The sequence below is a fragment of the Limulus polyphemus genome, unplaced genomic scaffold, assembly GCF_000517525.1.
Source record: "Limulus polyphemus unplaced genomic scaffold, Limulus_polyphemus-2.1.2 Scaffold596, whole genome shotgun sequence".
NCBI lineage: Eukaryota > Metazoa > Arthropoda > Merostomata > Xiphosura > Limulidae > Limulus > Limulus polyphemus.
Window position 1 is genome coordinate 139,782 of NW_013666206.1, and position 16,859 is coordinate 156,640.

The 16,859-nt window shown below is 30.8% G+C and overlaps 1 protein-coding gene across 1 annotated transcript in view; it reads right to left on the bottom strand.

The window, feature by feature from the left end:
• LOC106459350 (dorsal-ventral patterning tolloid-like protein 1) overlaps positions 1–16,394 on the bottom strand; it is a 74,154-nt gene extending 57,760 nt beyond the window's left edge. Inside the window, exons 1-6 of the mRNA XM_022385825.1 lie at positions 16,368–16,394; positions 7,082–7,140; positions 6,509–6,723; positions 3,955–4,171; positions 1,549–1,775; positions 350–394 (exon numbers count right to left, since the gene is read on the bottom strand). Coding sequence (XP_022241533.1) covers positions 350–394; positions 1,549–1,775; positions 3,955–4,171; positions 6,509–6,723; positions 7,082–7,140; positions 16,368–16,373 — 769 coding nt within the window. The 5' untranslated portion in view covers positions 16,374–16,394. The remainder of the gene's footprint in view (positions 1–349; positions 395–1,548; positions 1,776–3,954; positions 4,172–6,508; positions 6,724–7,081; positions 7,141–16,367) is intronic.
• Between the last annotated feature and the right edge of the window lie 465 nt (positions 16,395–16,859).

Sequence of the window (16,859 nt, forward strand, 5' to 3'; positions counted from 1 at the left end):
TCAGCGCGAAATTCAACAAATAAATAAAACAATGTTTTTATTATGAATCTACACATGACAGAAATCTTTATGTAAATATATGAGTGGGTGTGTATTAACGGTATCTTTTATTCTTATATACATGTATATCATTCTTTAGTTGTGCGCGTATATTTGTGTATGTGTTATTTATATGTATTGGAACCGCCTTTGGCTTTGTTCTTCTTCTCATATAATGATAACTTTCGAACTAAAAAACAAAAATAAACTTGATACACTGAAAATTCCTAGGCTGTTTCAACATTATCAATAACAAAACTGCAGAAATGTAATGAAGCAGGCCAGTTTCAAAACTATCATATATACTTACGACGTTCTTCGATAACTGGCAACCTCAAACCGTTATTCAGGGGCTCTATAAAAAAAGAAAGTGGATAAAACTAGATAACATTTCTTGGACAGATAAACTGATGGACAAATAGAACTAATAAGTGATCTATACATAGATAGATTGATGATGAATCATATAAATATAAATATATAGACGGTAAATCATTTTATAAATCTAATAAAGAGGTAAAAAATAGAGATAACTAAAAAAGGACAACTAGATTACAATTTTACTGAATATTTTGTAAAATAATTCGTATGTGAATTGTCATGTATTTATATATGTATCATATTGTTAATTTAATTATATTTCATATAAGCATACTATATACGTTTCAATATTCTATTCACTTCAATAGTTCATATAAAATCTTCGAAACAAGTTATTTGAACCAAACTCTATACAAATAATAAAATATTTTTTCAACGCTTGAAAAAGAAAATGTAATGCGTGCTGGTTGAGCTTATTTTATTTTCATTTTGTTTTCTTAGAAATCAGAATTCACGCTCCCAAGTTGTTAATTTGCATTTTAGTTTATGTTGGTTCAAATACATTTTAGATGTGAAATACTATCTTACATTTGGAGGAGAGAATATAGAATCAAAGGAGTTCAGTCTTTGTTTTGGAAATTAAACGAATAAAGTACTTAAAACAGGATGATATTTATAGGAACTATAAATATCACCTGCATCATCTTGTCAGAAAAACAAAAGGTAGTTATTTTACTTTTACCAATAGTATTTTTTCCCACAGATAATAATATAAAGGATTTTCCTTTTCTTCATGTGATAAAAAGATAAACACAATTACGCTACTCAAGCTACTATTCCTGGATGGTCTTCATGTGATAAAAAGATAAACACAATTACGCTACTCAAGCTACTATTCCGGGATGGTAAAAGAGACAAGATAGGCAAACGTTGAAAGTTTTAGTATATTAACATTGTGGACTATTGCAGTTACATCTCAGAGAGTGCTTGAGCATACTCTTATAAAAATAGTGAACTACTAACTTAAAGAAATAACGGATAGACAAAAAAAAGATGAAGTAAGTTAAGAAATGAAAGGACGAAATTTAACAAAAAAGATTAAGAAGTAGTAAATAAAATTTGGAGCTAAATGTTTTTTTTCAATCTGTAAATAATTAACATACTACTGTTCCTAGTTGATTGTTTTACCTGTCGATGGAAGATTAAATCCTACGTTAAGGTTTTCTTCTTTAAATTCGAAAGCTGCTTTGAAACCCTGGCCAGAGAAGTGACCCTGGCTGTGGAATTCAACATACAAGTCAGGACCAGTCGATAAAAAATCTACGAAATCATAGTAATTACATAATTGTCCAATCAGAGGGCTCCGGGCATCCTTTCCGTCGTGCACTTTAATTTTATCTTCACTATATAGACAGCTAGATAAGATGATTTCTACGTTAGTTATGTGTTTTTTCTCTTATAAAAAATTCACGAAAAGTAAAACAAAAAAAAAAACACGGATATATTTGGTCTCACTTTAATTCATCCTTACTGTTAATAAATAAAATATATTAATAGCCTAGCCAACTGTGATAAAATTAGTGTTAGTATGGAGAAAATATCAAGTTTAGCTTCTAAGTTTTAACAAAACATTCTATCATTAATTCGAATAATACAGATATCTCACACTGACTTCGTTCCCATAGTATGACGTCATACTGACTACAACTTTATCTTTCTTTATAAAATAACCTCGAAACAGAGATTTATTCATATTAAAAATGAGAAAGTGCCCTTTGTAAATAATTTTGAAGATTGTATAGATTTGCGAAACAAATATTTCGTTTTATTTCATGACGTTTCACTAGGTTAACCTATTATCATCATCACATGACTTACACAAAATAAATTTATGCTGAAGAAAAGCAAGTGTGCATCATAACCGATATATCAAACAATTATAACAAATATTTTTAAACAAATTTCTAAATTAACTTGAGTTATCCCAGCGATATTGAATATCGACTTTACCGTCCAAGGAGAATAAATTAAACAAAATATTTGTTTCATTGTAATCTCATTGTAATCTTTAAGGCATTATTAATTTACATGAATGAAAAAGAATTTAGTTAATTTATAACAAAATTAAATTACACATCATCTAACGATCAATTATGTGAAATCTATAATTTTTTATTGGTGAAGCCTAAGTATGAAATTACTTGTTAAGATGTCCAGAAGAGAATAATCAAAATAGATATAGCGGAACACATTTACACTGGTGATATTTAGGATTTATTTTTTCTGTTAAAAGTGCTTCTTTTATTTTACATCTGTTTATATTATTCTCTCTCTGTTTAGAATTTCCAAGGAATGGCTGTGTTCAGATATTTAGACATGTGTCCAAACTGGTGAAAAACTGCTTGTTTGTCTCTCCAATATGTGAGCTTTTACAATCCGCAGATTCAATTTCATATACAGTTTTTGATGTATCGTTGCCAGTATACATTTCCGAGAGAATCTGACGTAGAAAGAAACAGAAACTATCCCTCGTTCTCCACTGTGAAGTTTTCTTTTATGAAGTTTGAAGTTAATTCACCGGAAAGAAACTTAATGTGCATCTACTTTTGCGAGATTACTTTTCTTCGAACTGACATAAAGAAATATTTTAGTGGATTGTTATTTTAGTTATAAAAGGAAATTTATCGGATAGATTTTAAAACGTACTCTTCAAGTGCCAATTTTTAATTCTTTTTCTCTCATGAGTGACATTTTTACATCAAAAAGTTGAAGACCAAACCTCTTTAATTTATTTTGTTCAAAATTATAAAACAATCTTTTATATATGTTACTCAATAAAACATTTCATCAGACTTTTCCTACATGTTTCTAAGTACTCAGCCAATTATGAGATGTTTTAATATCCGTATTTTTATGAATGTTAGCTCACCATTTTTCATAAAAATGTTAAAAATACTCATCAGCTGAAAGAGAAGATTAAAGTGTCCAACATTTGAACAACTATGAACCATAACTTTCAAAGGAAGTTATAAATAGAAATTAGTGATAATGCTACAGGGTAATAACAATAAAAAAAATTCATAAATTAAAATGTTTATGTCATTAAAATTATTATGTCCTAGTGGAGATAAATTCCACGAAAAGACAAAACTGTCGAGAATCATAAATTACATTCAGGAAAACTTAGACGTACTACAGTGTGTCTCATGAATTATCACTGAATCTGTTCAATATGTTTTTTTATCATTGCAAATAAGCATATCAAGCCTACCTCTAAATGAAGTCGATACATCTTTTATATAAAAAGTGCTCATTGATCCTCGCAAAATCCCGCACTTTAAACTACATTTTATTCAAATTTCGAAGTTTTCTTTATAACCACTCTGTATCTATAGTGTAAATGATATGTCACAAACCCACGCGAACATTGAGACTTTGTACCCTCATGAAAGAAGGATGTCAACTGGAATAAGTGCTCAGAAGTACTTATATTGTGTTAGCAACATGAGTTATTTATATACAATTAAACAAGTAAATAAGACAGTGTCTAAAATGCTTAGTAATCATTATTGATTTCTGAAAACAATTACCAACCTAATGTCTCCTGGCTGGAGCCGGACCTTTTCAAAGTGTATCGAAACTCTCTCATTGTACTTTCCCATAAAATGGTAGGCACAATTAACGTTCCGAGGGTAGGTACTGGGGTAGAGAGGTGAAAAGAAATAGCCTTTACTCTGGGACTTATTACTTCTAAAAAACTGGTAGTCACACTTGGTGCCAAAAAGAGGATCTCCATCATTCAGAAACAAACCTAGTGTCAAAAAAAATATAGGTTTCATCACTCAGCTAAGTTCCGCTAAATCATCAAAGAAATATGGTGAAAAACATGTTAGAATTGTACATGGATAGATAGATGGTCTGCACTTCCTCTGATAATATACGCATAAAGTAATATATCTATTTTTCATCGGTTTTTCGATTTTAGGTACGCTATTTATTAAGGAAACACCATAAATTAGTTGGCCATCAAGAGTGTTTGAAATTCAGATAAGCACTCAAATAGCGATAATTCATCGCCAGGATCATTAACTGGTTCGAAAGTTTTTTTATTTCTCCGTAGTTTTTCTTAGATCACCAGCGTAATGGGAAAGTATTATGGTACGTTAAACGATTTTTTTTTTCAGTAAATGATCGTCTGTCGGTTAAAATGATTAAAAATAAACCGTATCCTAGAATCAGCAGAAGATTACGGAATATTTCATTCATCTTGTAGTTAATAAGTCATCCTAGTCCGGCGGTGAAAGCCGACGTTTTTTTTTCTTAAGCAACTTGAAGGTTCAAATTCAACCTCCATTGAATTAATTAATTGATTGTACAAAACGTATTTATTATGCCAAATAAACTACTGGTTTACCTTCTAATAGGTGAAGATTTTCATATGTATGTTTAATGGTGAAAGTCCCGACTTTAGGGCCTGATTTCTCTACGAAAACATCATATAGAAGAAAACGGTTTTCGGATTCTGGGCGTAAAAGTTCACACCGGTGAATATTATTCAGGGCATTTTTGACTGTGACATTTGCCGAGGTATCCGTATCAGTAAAACTCTTTTTGCGACAATGCCATTGAACATGTATTTTACGTTGTTAGCAATATTATTAGACACACCATCATTGGTTAGAACACAAAAACAGGATTTCTTTAAGAATCGACACAAATAACAGTAGACTCAAAGCCACAGACAATATATAAGTATGTATCGTTATTAGATTTATATGTTAAAGAATTATTGTCTGAGGTCTTCCTGCATATGTTAAATTTACTTGTATTTACGTATGTAAAAAAAATAAAATAAAATAAGAAACCTGAGAAAATCTTTTGGTCAAAATGCATTCAATTAATATTGCAATGAGTTTCAATTTTGTAACAGAATAATTAACTGGCTCTGTTAAGGACATGATTCATTTGTCAATATTGGATGAAAACCTGTTCTAAGAAAATTTGTCTCAACGGTACGTTTGAGGTTTACAAAGCTAAAAATGAGGTTTCGAAACCTGCAGAGCACACATAACCCATTTTCTAATGTTGTTCTTGACAATAAACAAACAATGAAAGATAATTAGAATATTATTATAAAGGTGCTTTCACCATGTGATTTGTTTATTAAGGAGTTAGTGATATTTTCAATGAAGTCGACAAACAATTTTAGATAAATGTTTAAATATTCTACCCGACGTCTCGGCTTACGCCTTTATCAATGGTCTATGAATGTCACAGGTTGCTAAACAGATTTTATATAATAGTAACCGAAAAGAATGTAAAAACTACATTATATTTGAACGGTGCACGGTGAAGTGTGATAAATGTATTGTTGATCACGTTAGAGTCGCAGATCGTAAAAGTAAATGTTAAAATTAAATAATAAAGTAAATAAATAAAATAAAAGCATACATAATAATAATGGTATTACAGGGGTCAGGTATTGTAACTGTTAATGGAAGGGTGTTTGGATTGAATCAAAAGAGATTCTTTAAATTTTCTTTAAAGAAAGTTGTCACAAATCTCAAAAATTTTGATCCGATAAGGTGTTCTCGTTAATTATGCTGTGTGCGTTGACGTAATGTTCAGCGGAGGCTTCTTTATTGTTAGAATTTGCAGTCGCACGAATGTGTTCTTTAAAACGATCATGTATTGGACGACTGCTTCGAAAATTCTAAACCTTCTGATGTGAGGTTTTCTTGTAAATTCGAGGATAGATAATAAATACGAGGTTCAGTGAAGCATCATAAGAGACTAATATTGTTTCGATAGTTTTTCTAGCCGATAGATTGAATCAGTTAGTCCTTTTTCTTTCAGTCGTGTAGTTATATAAGTAAATTTAGTTAATTAGGCTAGTGTATTTGCCGATAGCGTAATTTGTAAACGTGGCTTACAAACTACCAGTGTTCAAGCTTGTAAAAGTGTTAAGAAATAAAGAAACTAGTTTGTTATCGGATACTGGACATTGAATTGTTTTCGCAAGATAATTCAAAAGAGAGATCACCAACGAAAGTACAAAATTACAAAAGTATCTTAGTCACTACATAAGGTATGATACATGAATACATTTCAATATAATTCAAACTATTTATAGTCTATATCTATTTACTTTTGTTGAGGAAACGGTAAGTTCCTCGAAATCCGGTGTTGTTGCCAATTTTCCAGTCTGTGTGGAATTCGAATATAAGAGCAGAAGCAGAGGAGTAATGAGTCTGGATAATATCTCCCATCTTCCCACACAGTACTGAGTTTGCTTGTGTTTTCTGATCAACAGCAGATTCCTTTAAGTGAAGAAATAACCTCACGTAATCTCCTAGATGGCACCTATGGTTCAAGTTAAGCAGATTCATGTAGAGTTTCGAAATTCTGATTACTCAAAACAAAAACAAAACAGAAATATATATTGCATAATTAAGCAGGATTATCGATTTCTTTTGGACGCTTGTGATTGAACTCAAAATACTCAAAGTGAATCATTTTGTCTATAAATCTATCTAAATTGAGAATGGTAGGTTTGCTGCCCAATGATGTTTTAATATTTCAAAGTGCTGACGAGAATTGAGTGATAATATTGTTTATCACAATAACTACAATAAGAAAAAGAAACACGTTCATTTTCTGTGGAACGAAAGGTATATCAAATATAACTACAATGTAAAATTTGATATGGAATTTTACTCACCTCGTATTCTTCAAGCTCAAGGTCGGGTGAAACTGAAAATGTATCTTATTGGTTGTTCTCTATAACAAAAGACATTCATTTCAGCGGTATGTTTTAACTTTAATTTGTATAACAAAATAATATTTCAGTTGGTTACCATGTTGAAGAAACATTCATTTAGTTTGTTTATGAAACCACTAGTAGTGGCACGGTGGTTACGGCACAGAACTCACAATCTGCTTGTATCGGGTTCGAATTCGTTACCGAACAAGCTGACTCTTTCAGTCGTGGGTACGTTATAAAGTGATTTTGAATTCCACTTTTCGTTAGTAAAGAATAGGGCAAGAACTGGCGGTTGGTGGTGTTGATTAGCTGCGTTTTCTCTAGTTTATCACTTCTAAATGGGGAACGCTTAACGCTGATAGCTTTTCGTGAAATTCAACAAAGAAAATTTCTGTTAGTTTCTAAACAAGAGAGTCTTTCGATGGCAGTGTTAGCAGCCTTAGGATCACCTAAGTCTAATCATTAATTAGCTACATTTTTTTTCTTACTTACATACTAATTACCAATTATCCAAACTTATATCTTACCTTTCGGTTGCTAACCTGCTGCTCTCTTTGTAGTGGCGGGTGCTAGGATTCGATTCCTATTTTTTTAGGATTATCGTTTAATTTTGTTTCTGAAACTAACACTTAATTACAAATCTGTTATTTATAAATCTAGACACGATTGGTTTATTTTGTTTCTGAATAATTTAAAGGGCTGGTGAATTCAGATTTCTATCATTTCCAGCTTAATCATTTGTTCGTGACTCGCTTCTATATTTCGTTTTGAGCTTAAGAAGAGTTCTGAGGTAATTGCTTTTACATATTTTCATCTGGTTGACAACTCACTATTATTGAAATTTTTAACACTACTTTTCTGGTGCGTTATAAAACCAAATGTTAATTTCGTTGTTTTGTAGGAATATGGGCTGCTGTCAAATTCACATGGTCGTCTTAGAAAGTAAGTACGTTTGTTTTGTTAGGTAATTACATTTATGTAAAAGTGTGTTCACACTGTCAGTAGCAAAGAAAAAAAGAGAGAAAAAAACTATATTATTTTGAGTTTAATTTCAAGATGCTTAAAATTCGCCTGCTGCGTCAGAAGAAAGTCATGCTGGACCTGTAACACTCTTTAGCTTGATTAAGTTAAGCAATCATACATATTAAACAATTCCTCTAACTGCATTGAACAAGCTTGTATTTGCATTAAGTACATAAATTAGTTTGTATCCTTGGACAAATAAATGTTCACGCGCATCTTTCGTGGAGCTTTGTGGGGTTCCCAAGATCACAGACCTAAGGAATATTTGTTTAATGGCAAAAAATACAAAATCGTAGAAGACACAATTTGGGTACATCCACTAATTATTCTACGTGGCATTTTCTAAGATAAACTGCTGCTTATTGGACATAGATACGCGTACACCAGAGAGTTGAGTACATGTATTATTTAAAAACATGTGAAACTTCGTAATTCGAAATATTATTACTAGATCAGATACACACACAAAAATATTTTTACCACTTTTTCACATTCCGCCAAGAATGCTAATATAATGCAAATGGTTTAAGTTTGTCGTTTTGATCTATGATTGCTGGATCTTGGTGCAAGTGGTGTCGCATTTTCCACTTGGACAGACCATGAATTGTAAATCATATTCTTATATAACAGTTATTTTTTCACTATATGCATGTTCATATCAAATTTCATAGTTTAGAATTTGAATTGTTTTGTTTTTTATATGATATTACGGGAATAAAACTCGTTATACTTTTAAATGGTCTGTTTTAGTTTAATACAATATTTAATATAAATCTTTTTTGAATATGAGGAGAAACTTACAGTTTGCTTATAAAGTATTTTCAAATAATTACAGACTCAAGGGACAAAAAACTAGTACACATGAACACATTAATGCTTTATTTTATGAGCCTTTGCAAGACCTTTTCCCCTTCATGGCCTCAGGGCTCTTCTGTGACATTCCTTGACGCTACTTTGAACACTGCTGCAACTATATTGCAAATATTTTTATGCACGAGACTTTACCGCTTTTATCTTTTGTACTTTATAATTTTTTTTTAAATTTTATTAAAGAAACACAATATTAGGAGTCTAGCCCTTTGAGGAAGAAAATCTTGTTTATTGAAATGTTTTAGGCTTAGTTTAGACATACATTTGAAGTATGTAGAAGTTGAAAGAAATTATAACTTACAGGCTAGAAGTAAATCAAAATTTACCTTACCAAAAATATCTCTAATAAAAATTTAGCAAAGAAATATTCAAAATTTTTGGCCAAATATTTCCAAAGATTAGTGGGCTTTTGTAAACGATAAAGAAAAACATTTATTTCAGGAAACAGTAAAACAATATTCTTCCTTCACAGAAGAAGTAAGGCTTATTTTGGGTTAGTGAAAACCTTACTACAGAGCACACTAACGCTAATCTTTTTCCACAGTTGAGAAGAAACGTTTCTACTTAGGTTTGTTAATATCACAAAAGCACTATTGCTAGTCATCCCCCACTGAAAAATAGGTTTCTCCTAGGGTTAATGAAAACACTAATGTAGAATAAATGAGTTTTGTCCTTATCTGAACAAAAAATATTTTTTCCGTTATTAGTGAGCACCAAATTTAGAAAACACTAACACTAGTCCCTTTACACTCAGGAAAAAAAAAAGAGTAGTTTTCCGTAGTGTTTGTAAATACCTTAATCTAACATGCAATAGCGCCTGGATCTCACCCACTTAGAAGTCTCTCTCAGATTCCTTTTAAGAATAATAAATATCTTAATGTAAAATACTCTAGTTCTCACTCTTATGATCAGTAAGAGTAAATACCTCTTACGGTAGGTGAAAACATTATAACAATAAGAGAATTAATTTAAGCACTTTTTTTTCATACATGGCAGTTCATATAATCTAATATTTGTATCTTTTAGGTGTTGCAAAGTCATACCATCGAAACAAAACATTTTCTTGAAATATATTAATTTGTTAAAGAATCAATATCATAGGCACAGTGTACATTTAAAAAATACATTCAAGAAATAACTTTTTCAATTTTGGATATCGATACTTACTCTAAATTAGATTTTTGAACGTCAAACTCGGTGAAATTGATCTCCACGATTTCGTCTTCCTGAGCTTGAAACTTATATAACACACAGTCAATGTTATCTTCGTAAGGAACAGGCCAGTTGGGTGAAGTAAACATTCCAAAATCATTCCCAAATGTACTATCATACACAATACAGTGACATCCTGTAAGATTAGTATGATGATTTAATATGTTTAACATTAACCTAAACAAAACTTTACTGATAGTTTTATTGGCATGCTTTAGTTTGGTCATTGGTTGGATAAAATCACGTAGTTTTATGAGAGTAACATTTTGAAAACTTTATTGTAAAACCTGTTCAGGCCTGTAATAATTCATTTATTCATTTTCACATTTTTCGTAATGAAGAGGTTCTTATACAATGTTTCTTACTAATAACAAAGTAGCTTTACTGGCCTGAGACAATGATCTATAAGATTAGTATTAAAACTCAAATGATAATTTTTATAATTTAGGAGTTCTATCAGAAAAACGATAACGTGTGGATATAACGTATCAGCTTTACTTCTGTTTTAAAAATTCAATGATTGACTCGTTTATTTTCAATATAAAAATCCGCAAATATCAAAAGCTTCACTGGCCTGTCTCAATCTTAAATTCTGTCTTAAAAAACATAGCATATTTAGGTAGTTTACGCGGCCCAATAAAATCCTGACCGAAACCTATACTAATAATAGTTTATTCACCGAGTAACTTACTGAACATTTTGGCCTCCTGAATAGTAAATGTTCAAGAGATAGACCTTTGACTTCAATGCATCTTTCTATAAGATCCTGAATATTGTCTGTCAGCGTTGCGAATGTTCGATATATATGAATTTTTATGTGTGTGTGTGTGTATATATATATATATATATGTGTGTGTGAGAGTAGTTTTTATGTGTGGTATACATACATCGATACATTTAAACGCCTGTAGACAATATATGTATATACATATTATATGGAAACAAGAGTATTGCATAATGCAAATAACGATGTTTCGGCCATTTTTTCTGGGCCATCCTATATATTCCACATGGCTAAAGAGACTGATTTTTGTGTCACATAAGTTCAACACTTATTTTGTGATATACTTCACAACAATAATCTAACATTCAGTAGTGCTCTAATAATCATCCAATAATGCATAGAATCTATATAAATAGTACTGTCTGTTGTATGTCCATGTAACTACTTCATGGGGTTTGGATGGATCCTCATCAAAATTGGTATGGAGGTTCATTAGGTCCATGCGGGTGCACATACAAATTTTCAGTTTTATGTTTTGCAGTTTTTATGGGTGTGTTTTTTTCATGTCCTAGGATAACCTTTCGTTAATCATGAATTTACTTAGCTTCCGTCCAGGGAATGGATACTCCACCTAGTTATAAATATGAAAATATGGATGTGATAAATACATAGAGATAACCCTAAGGAAGTAGAAGCAAGATATTAACATTAGAGCTGTAGTAGTCATCTTACGTGTATAGTTTTATTACTGAATGGTATTACGTATATATATATATATATATACATATATATACAAATACATACACACATATATACATATAAGGATAGATAAATTACAATTATTGTTAATAGGTGATTTAGATCAGCACTATTAAACAATAAAAAATTTATAATCATTTAATACATCTACTTTCGCTCCCGGTCAGTCATCCATAGTTATAAACGGATAAAGCTTCTGGTGATAGCACCCAAAACGGGTTAGGAATATCCAATCTATCAAGCAAAATCCAAAACGTGGAAGTTACACAAGTTGACCATCATGGAAATTCAAAACAAGGGTGTGGGGGTGAGTGCTTAAACCCATAACGTCTCATCTCCTACTGCCTTTCGCTGTCTGCAGCCAGTTGTGGGAAGGCAGTTACCCTTAAAATTATTTAAGTTTTAAAATTAGAAACAGAACCCTCCAAAATTTCTAAGATACAGAACTCCCAACCCACACCCTTACTTATAAATTGTAGAAAATTGATTCAAGTATGACACGAGAAAGCTGAGGCAGGCCCAGCTACTTCAAGTTGGTTTTTCAAGTACCGGCATACTGAATAAAAAAACTGGTTTTATATTTAAGCTAGTTATTCAAGGTAATTCTTGATAAACTAACGACCTTTAAGTAAATAGTTTCCATAATTGAAGGTTTATTATTTAAAATACGTTTTTATTTATTCTAAAAAATAGCAATTTTTAGTTGTGTATCTCTATATTCATTATTTTTTAGTTTATTTATGAATAAGAAAACATTATCCGTAAAAGAGCTATTATTATTGCACATCGTTAGACATCTTTTCAGTTGTGATAAAACAATTCCTTTTAACAATACCTTAGGAATAACATTATGTGGAGTAAGTAAACCAAGGAGAGGAAAACTAAATTTCCTTCTTTTATCAAAAATGGTCAACTGAATTCTGCCTTCTGCAAAATAAATGTCTACGTCTGGATAATTAGAGTAAGAATCATTGATATTGCTTTTTCTATAGTCAGTTCCTTAAGATATATTATATTTGAGGCAAAGTTTAAGATATTTATTGAAATTAAGTCATCAATATATTAAAATGTATAGTTAAGTGAAATAAAATAAGTGAAATAAATTTTTTTTTAAATAAATATTCATAGAAGAACAGATACAAATTGGCCATATTTGAAGGGAAATTAGCACCTATTGGAAAACCCATCGTTTGTTGATAGATCTGTTGATTAAAAGTTATATAAATATCATAAATGCAGAAGTACAGTATGTTTTTGCATTAGATATTAATGAAGTTATATTTTAGAATACCCATCTCTGCATTCATAAGGTTATCAAACAGGTTATTAAGTACTCTAACAAGGACTTTTAAAGCTATTGTAGTATATAATATGGTCGAATCGTAAGTGGCTACTGATTTGGCTGTTTTTAAAGAATCTAGATTATCCAGACATTATATAATTTGAATATTATTTTTTATAATCCAAAAAAATTCTGAATTTTTTGATTACACTGTTTTTATTCTTTAAACAAAATATCTTATTTTTTAAAGTACAATGGAAATGGATCTGGTAACAGTATTTAAATAACTGGTAATAAATCTGAATTTTACAGGATTCTTATGCAGTTTAGAGATAGCATATAAAAATGGTAAATTATAGCAGTTTGTGTATATATTCCATTTTTTAACGGTTTTCTTTATATTAGTAATAATAGTATCTTTCTTTAAAGCAGTTTTTGTATACGTACTTGAGGTATTGATTTCAATAATTAAAATTTGGGCAAGAATTTTTTACATACAAAGCCAAAATTACATTAAGCTTTATCAACAGGTGTAATAATAAATTTATTTGAACTTTTTTATTTTGTTTTTAAAAAGATTAAAAGAAAAGTCTATTTTGTATGTAGATAAATTTAGGTTCTTAATTAAGTTTTAATGCATTTAATATTATATAGTTTCCACTCAAAAAAAGAAACACGGTGGGAAATATGTTTTTAATTATTTTAATAATATAGTTATCAATATTATTTTCTAGATTTTTAAGATCTCAGATTTAGTACCACTTTTTTAAATTAATTTAAATTCATTATATTTTATTACTTTTGAATTATCTGTTACTATATGATTATAAAAAGTGTCCTTAAATTCATTGTTACTATAAATAAAAGGTAAATTATCGATTTCTAAAGGATTAAATTCTTCAATGAATTTTTTTATAATTAAAAAGAAGAGGTCCAATAGGTTTGTTATATTTAAAACTGACTGTAGGCTGTAATGATTTTAAAGGAAAATATTTTCTTGAATACTTTTATAAATAAGGTACGGTAAAGATAAATCATAGTAAATTTTATGTTTAAAATCTATTATAAAATAATATTTCTCTTTTTTTGGTTTCTGAAAGGTCATTCGGAACTTGATTACATTTATATTTAAATTTTATTGGATGAATAATTAAATTTTTAATATGAATATTTTTTAAAATCAAAATTTAACACATACTTTGAAAAACCTCCAATTTTCGTATTTTTTAATTCAAATAACTGTTTAGTTATGAATTTTATTAAATTATCAGATTTATCAAAAGCAATATCTAGGTTTTTACTAAACATTTCAAAATCAGTCCATTTACTATTGCTTTTACCTTTACCCCTATGTTTATTATGCTTAAAATTACAGATTTGAATTTAAAATAAAGTTTTTACACAAATATTTTTATCCTAATGTTTCAGCATTTATATATTGAAAGTCCTGATTTAGTCCGTAGGGATAAGGGGTTATTTTTCTTTTAAAATATAATATTCTTCTCTTTCTGTTAATAACTTTGTGTTAAATATTTTTTCTAAAATTTCTACAGTATAGAACTCCCAATAACCATCCTTAAAAGGTCTTTAAAAATTGAAAAAGAATGTAATTAACTTATACTTACTGTAGAAATGTTGTATGGTTCTGTTTCTACTTTTAAAACTTAAATAGTTTTGGGGGTAACTCCTTTTCTACCTCTGGCTACAGACAGCGAAATGCAGTAGGAGGTGAGAGGTTGTGGTTTTAAGCACTAACCTCCCCATCCATGTTTTGATTTTCCTCGATAGTGAACTTGTTTAACTTCGGCGTTTTTTATTTTGTTTGATAGATGGGATATCCCGACCTTTTTTGATGCTATTACCATAAGCTTTATTCGTTTATGACTATGGATGACTGACCGGGAGCAAATGTAAATGCCTTAAATGATTACATATATGTATATATAAATATAAAGCACAAAAATCTGTGTGTCTGTCTGTCTGTCGGTTATCTAACTATTCCTAGGTCACTGGACCAATCTCAACCAAATTTGTGGAATAATGGTTTGGAACAAGAGGTATGTTAATGAGGGTTAAAAACCCATTCTATCCATTATTATTGCTGTTATTGAGCATTTACTATCTTTGATGTAGGTTAACGTTAACTACATTCATAGATGACGCCACGTCCTTACCCTCTCTCCAAAAAAAACCTATAAAACAACACACACACACACAGCGTGGGGTGAGGGCACACAATCACCTTTTATATCTCTGAAAGTGTGCTAGCACTCTCTATGGAGGATTCCAATGAAAAAAATTGGCCGCCACCATTGTAATATTATATAAACCTAGCTGAAGTTTGTACTCCAACAGCCTATGGTGGCTGATATGAAGAGCCGTTTCTTGAGTTATACCCAGTTCCTACTTTGACCGGTGACCTTTCAATTTCGGCCGTAACACACTTCTGCAGCCAATCAGCATCAATTAATTAATCACGTGAAACACTGTAGAAGGACATTAAGAGCTGGGTGGTGAAAGCCGTTAACAAAAAGCACCCCTACTGCCGCTATTTTAACTGCTCGCCACCTCTTTCTGCAAAATCACCCTGACCTTCGCACAGGTAAGTTTTAAGTACATACATAATGAGTTTTAAAAACTTATACAAAACATTTGGTGACGTAATAGTGAATACTGTAATTATAATTAATATGTTATGAAACAATTGTGTATAAGTTAGGATTTTTGTGTTATTTATCGTAGCATCCACCCCAACATATTTGTATGTTCATAACCTGGACAAAGTACGGGTGTTTCAGCTTGTACATCATATATTGTTTGTTTTTTAATTTCGCGCAAAGCTACACAAGGGCTATTTGCGCTAGCCGTCCCTAATTTAGCAGTGTATGACTAGAGGGAAGGCAGCTAGTCATCACCACCCACCACCAACTCTTGGGCTACTCTTTTACCAACGAATAGTGGGATTGACCATAACATTATAACGCCCCCACGGCTGAAAGGGCGAGCATGTTTGGTATGACAGGATTCGAACCCGCGACCCTCAGATTGCGAGTCGAGTGCCCTAACCACCTGGCCCTGCCGGGCCGCATATATATGGAAATTCAACGAACTTACAAAATACTTATCTTAAACATAAGCATTAGTAACTAAAAAAAAGCAAAATAAACTGCCACACGTTTATAAAAAAAATAGAGCATAGATGATTTGTACAAACGAATAAGACAAACAAATAAAAACACAAAAAACAACAAGACGTAAATATTTTAGTCAGAACTATCTGTTGAATGGAAAAATAAATTGTCTTGATTGGAGGCTTCAAAGGACTGAATACACTTTCTAGAAGTATTTGGACAAGTTTAGAGCTGCTAGGGTACCTCCATTCGGTCAAATTGATTATGTTGTGTCCGTGAAACATTTTTTGAAACACGACCGTAATTGAGAACTTGATGAGGGAAATCCTGAAATGTGTAAAACAAGGACTTAATGTGACTTTCTAACAATATCAACTATCAAAAGTTTGTATACTAGGAAGTGAAACGTAATGTTCTGAACAGAACCACCAAATCTTAGATAATGTGCTGTTATAAGCAAGACACTCGAGAATCTGTGGAACAGAAACTAACGTATGGCTTTTTTAAGCTGAATTATTTGAAGCCAAACAAAAGAATAATCAGATTCTGTTAAACAAAATATAGAACGTGACTATTCTAAAATTAAGAACTATCAAAAACCTTTGTCACAGAGGAGAAAACACGACTTTCATAAACATTATCAATGTATTGAAGAAAACAAATATATGACTTTTCTAAACAAAAGTGTCAAAAGTCTGTGCAACATAAAACAAAATATAACTGTTCTTAACGGAC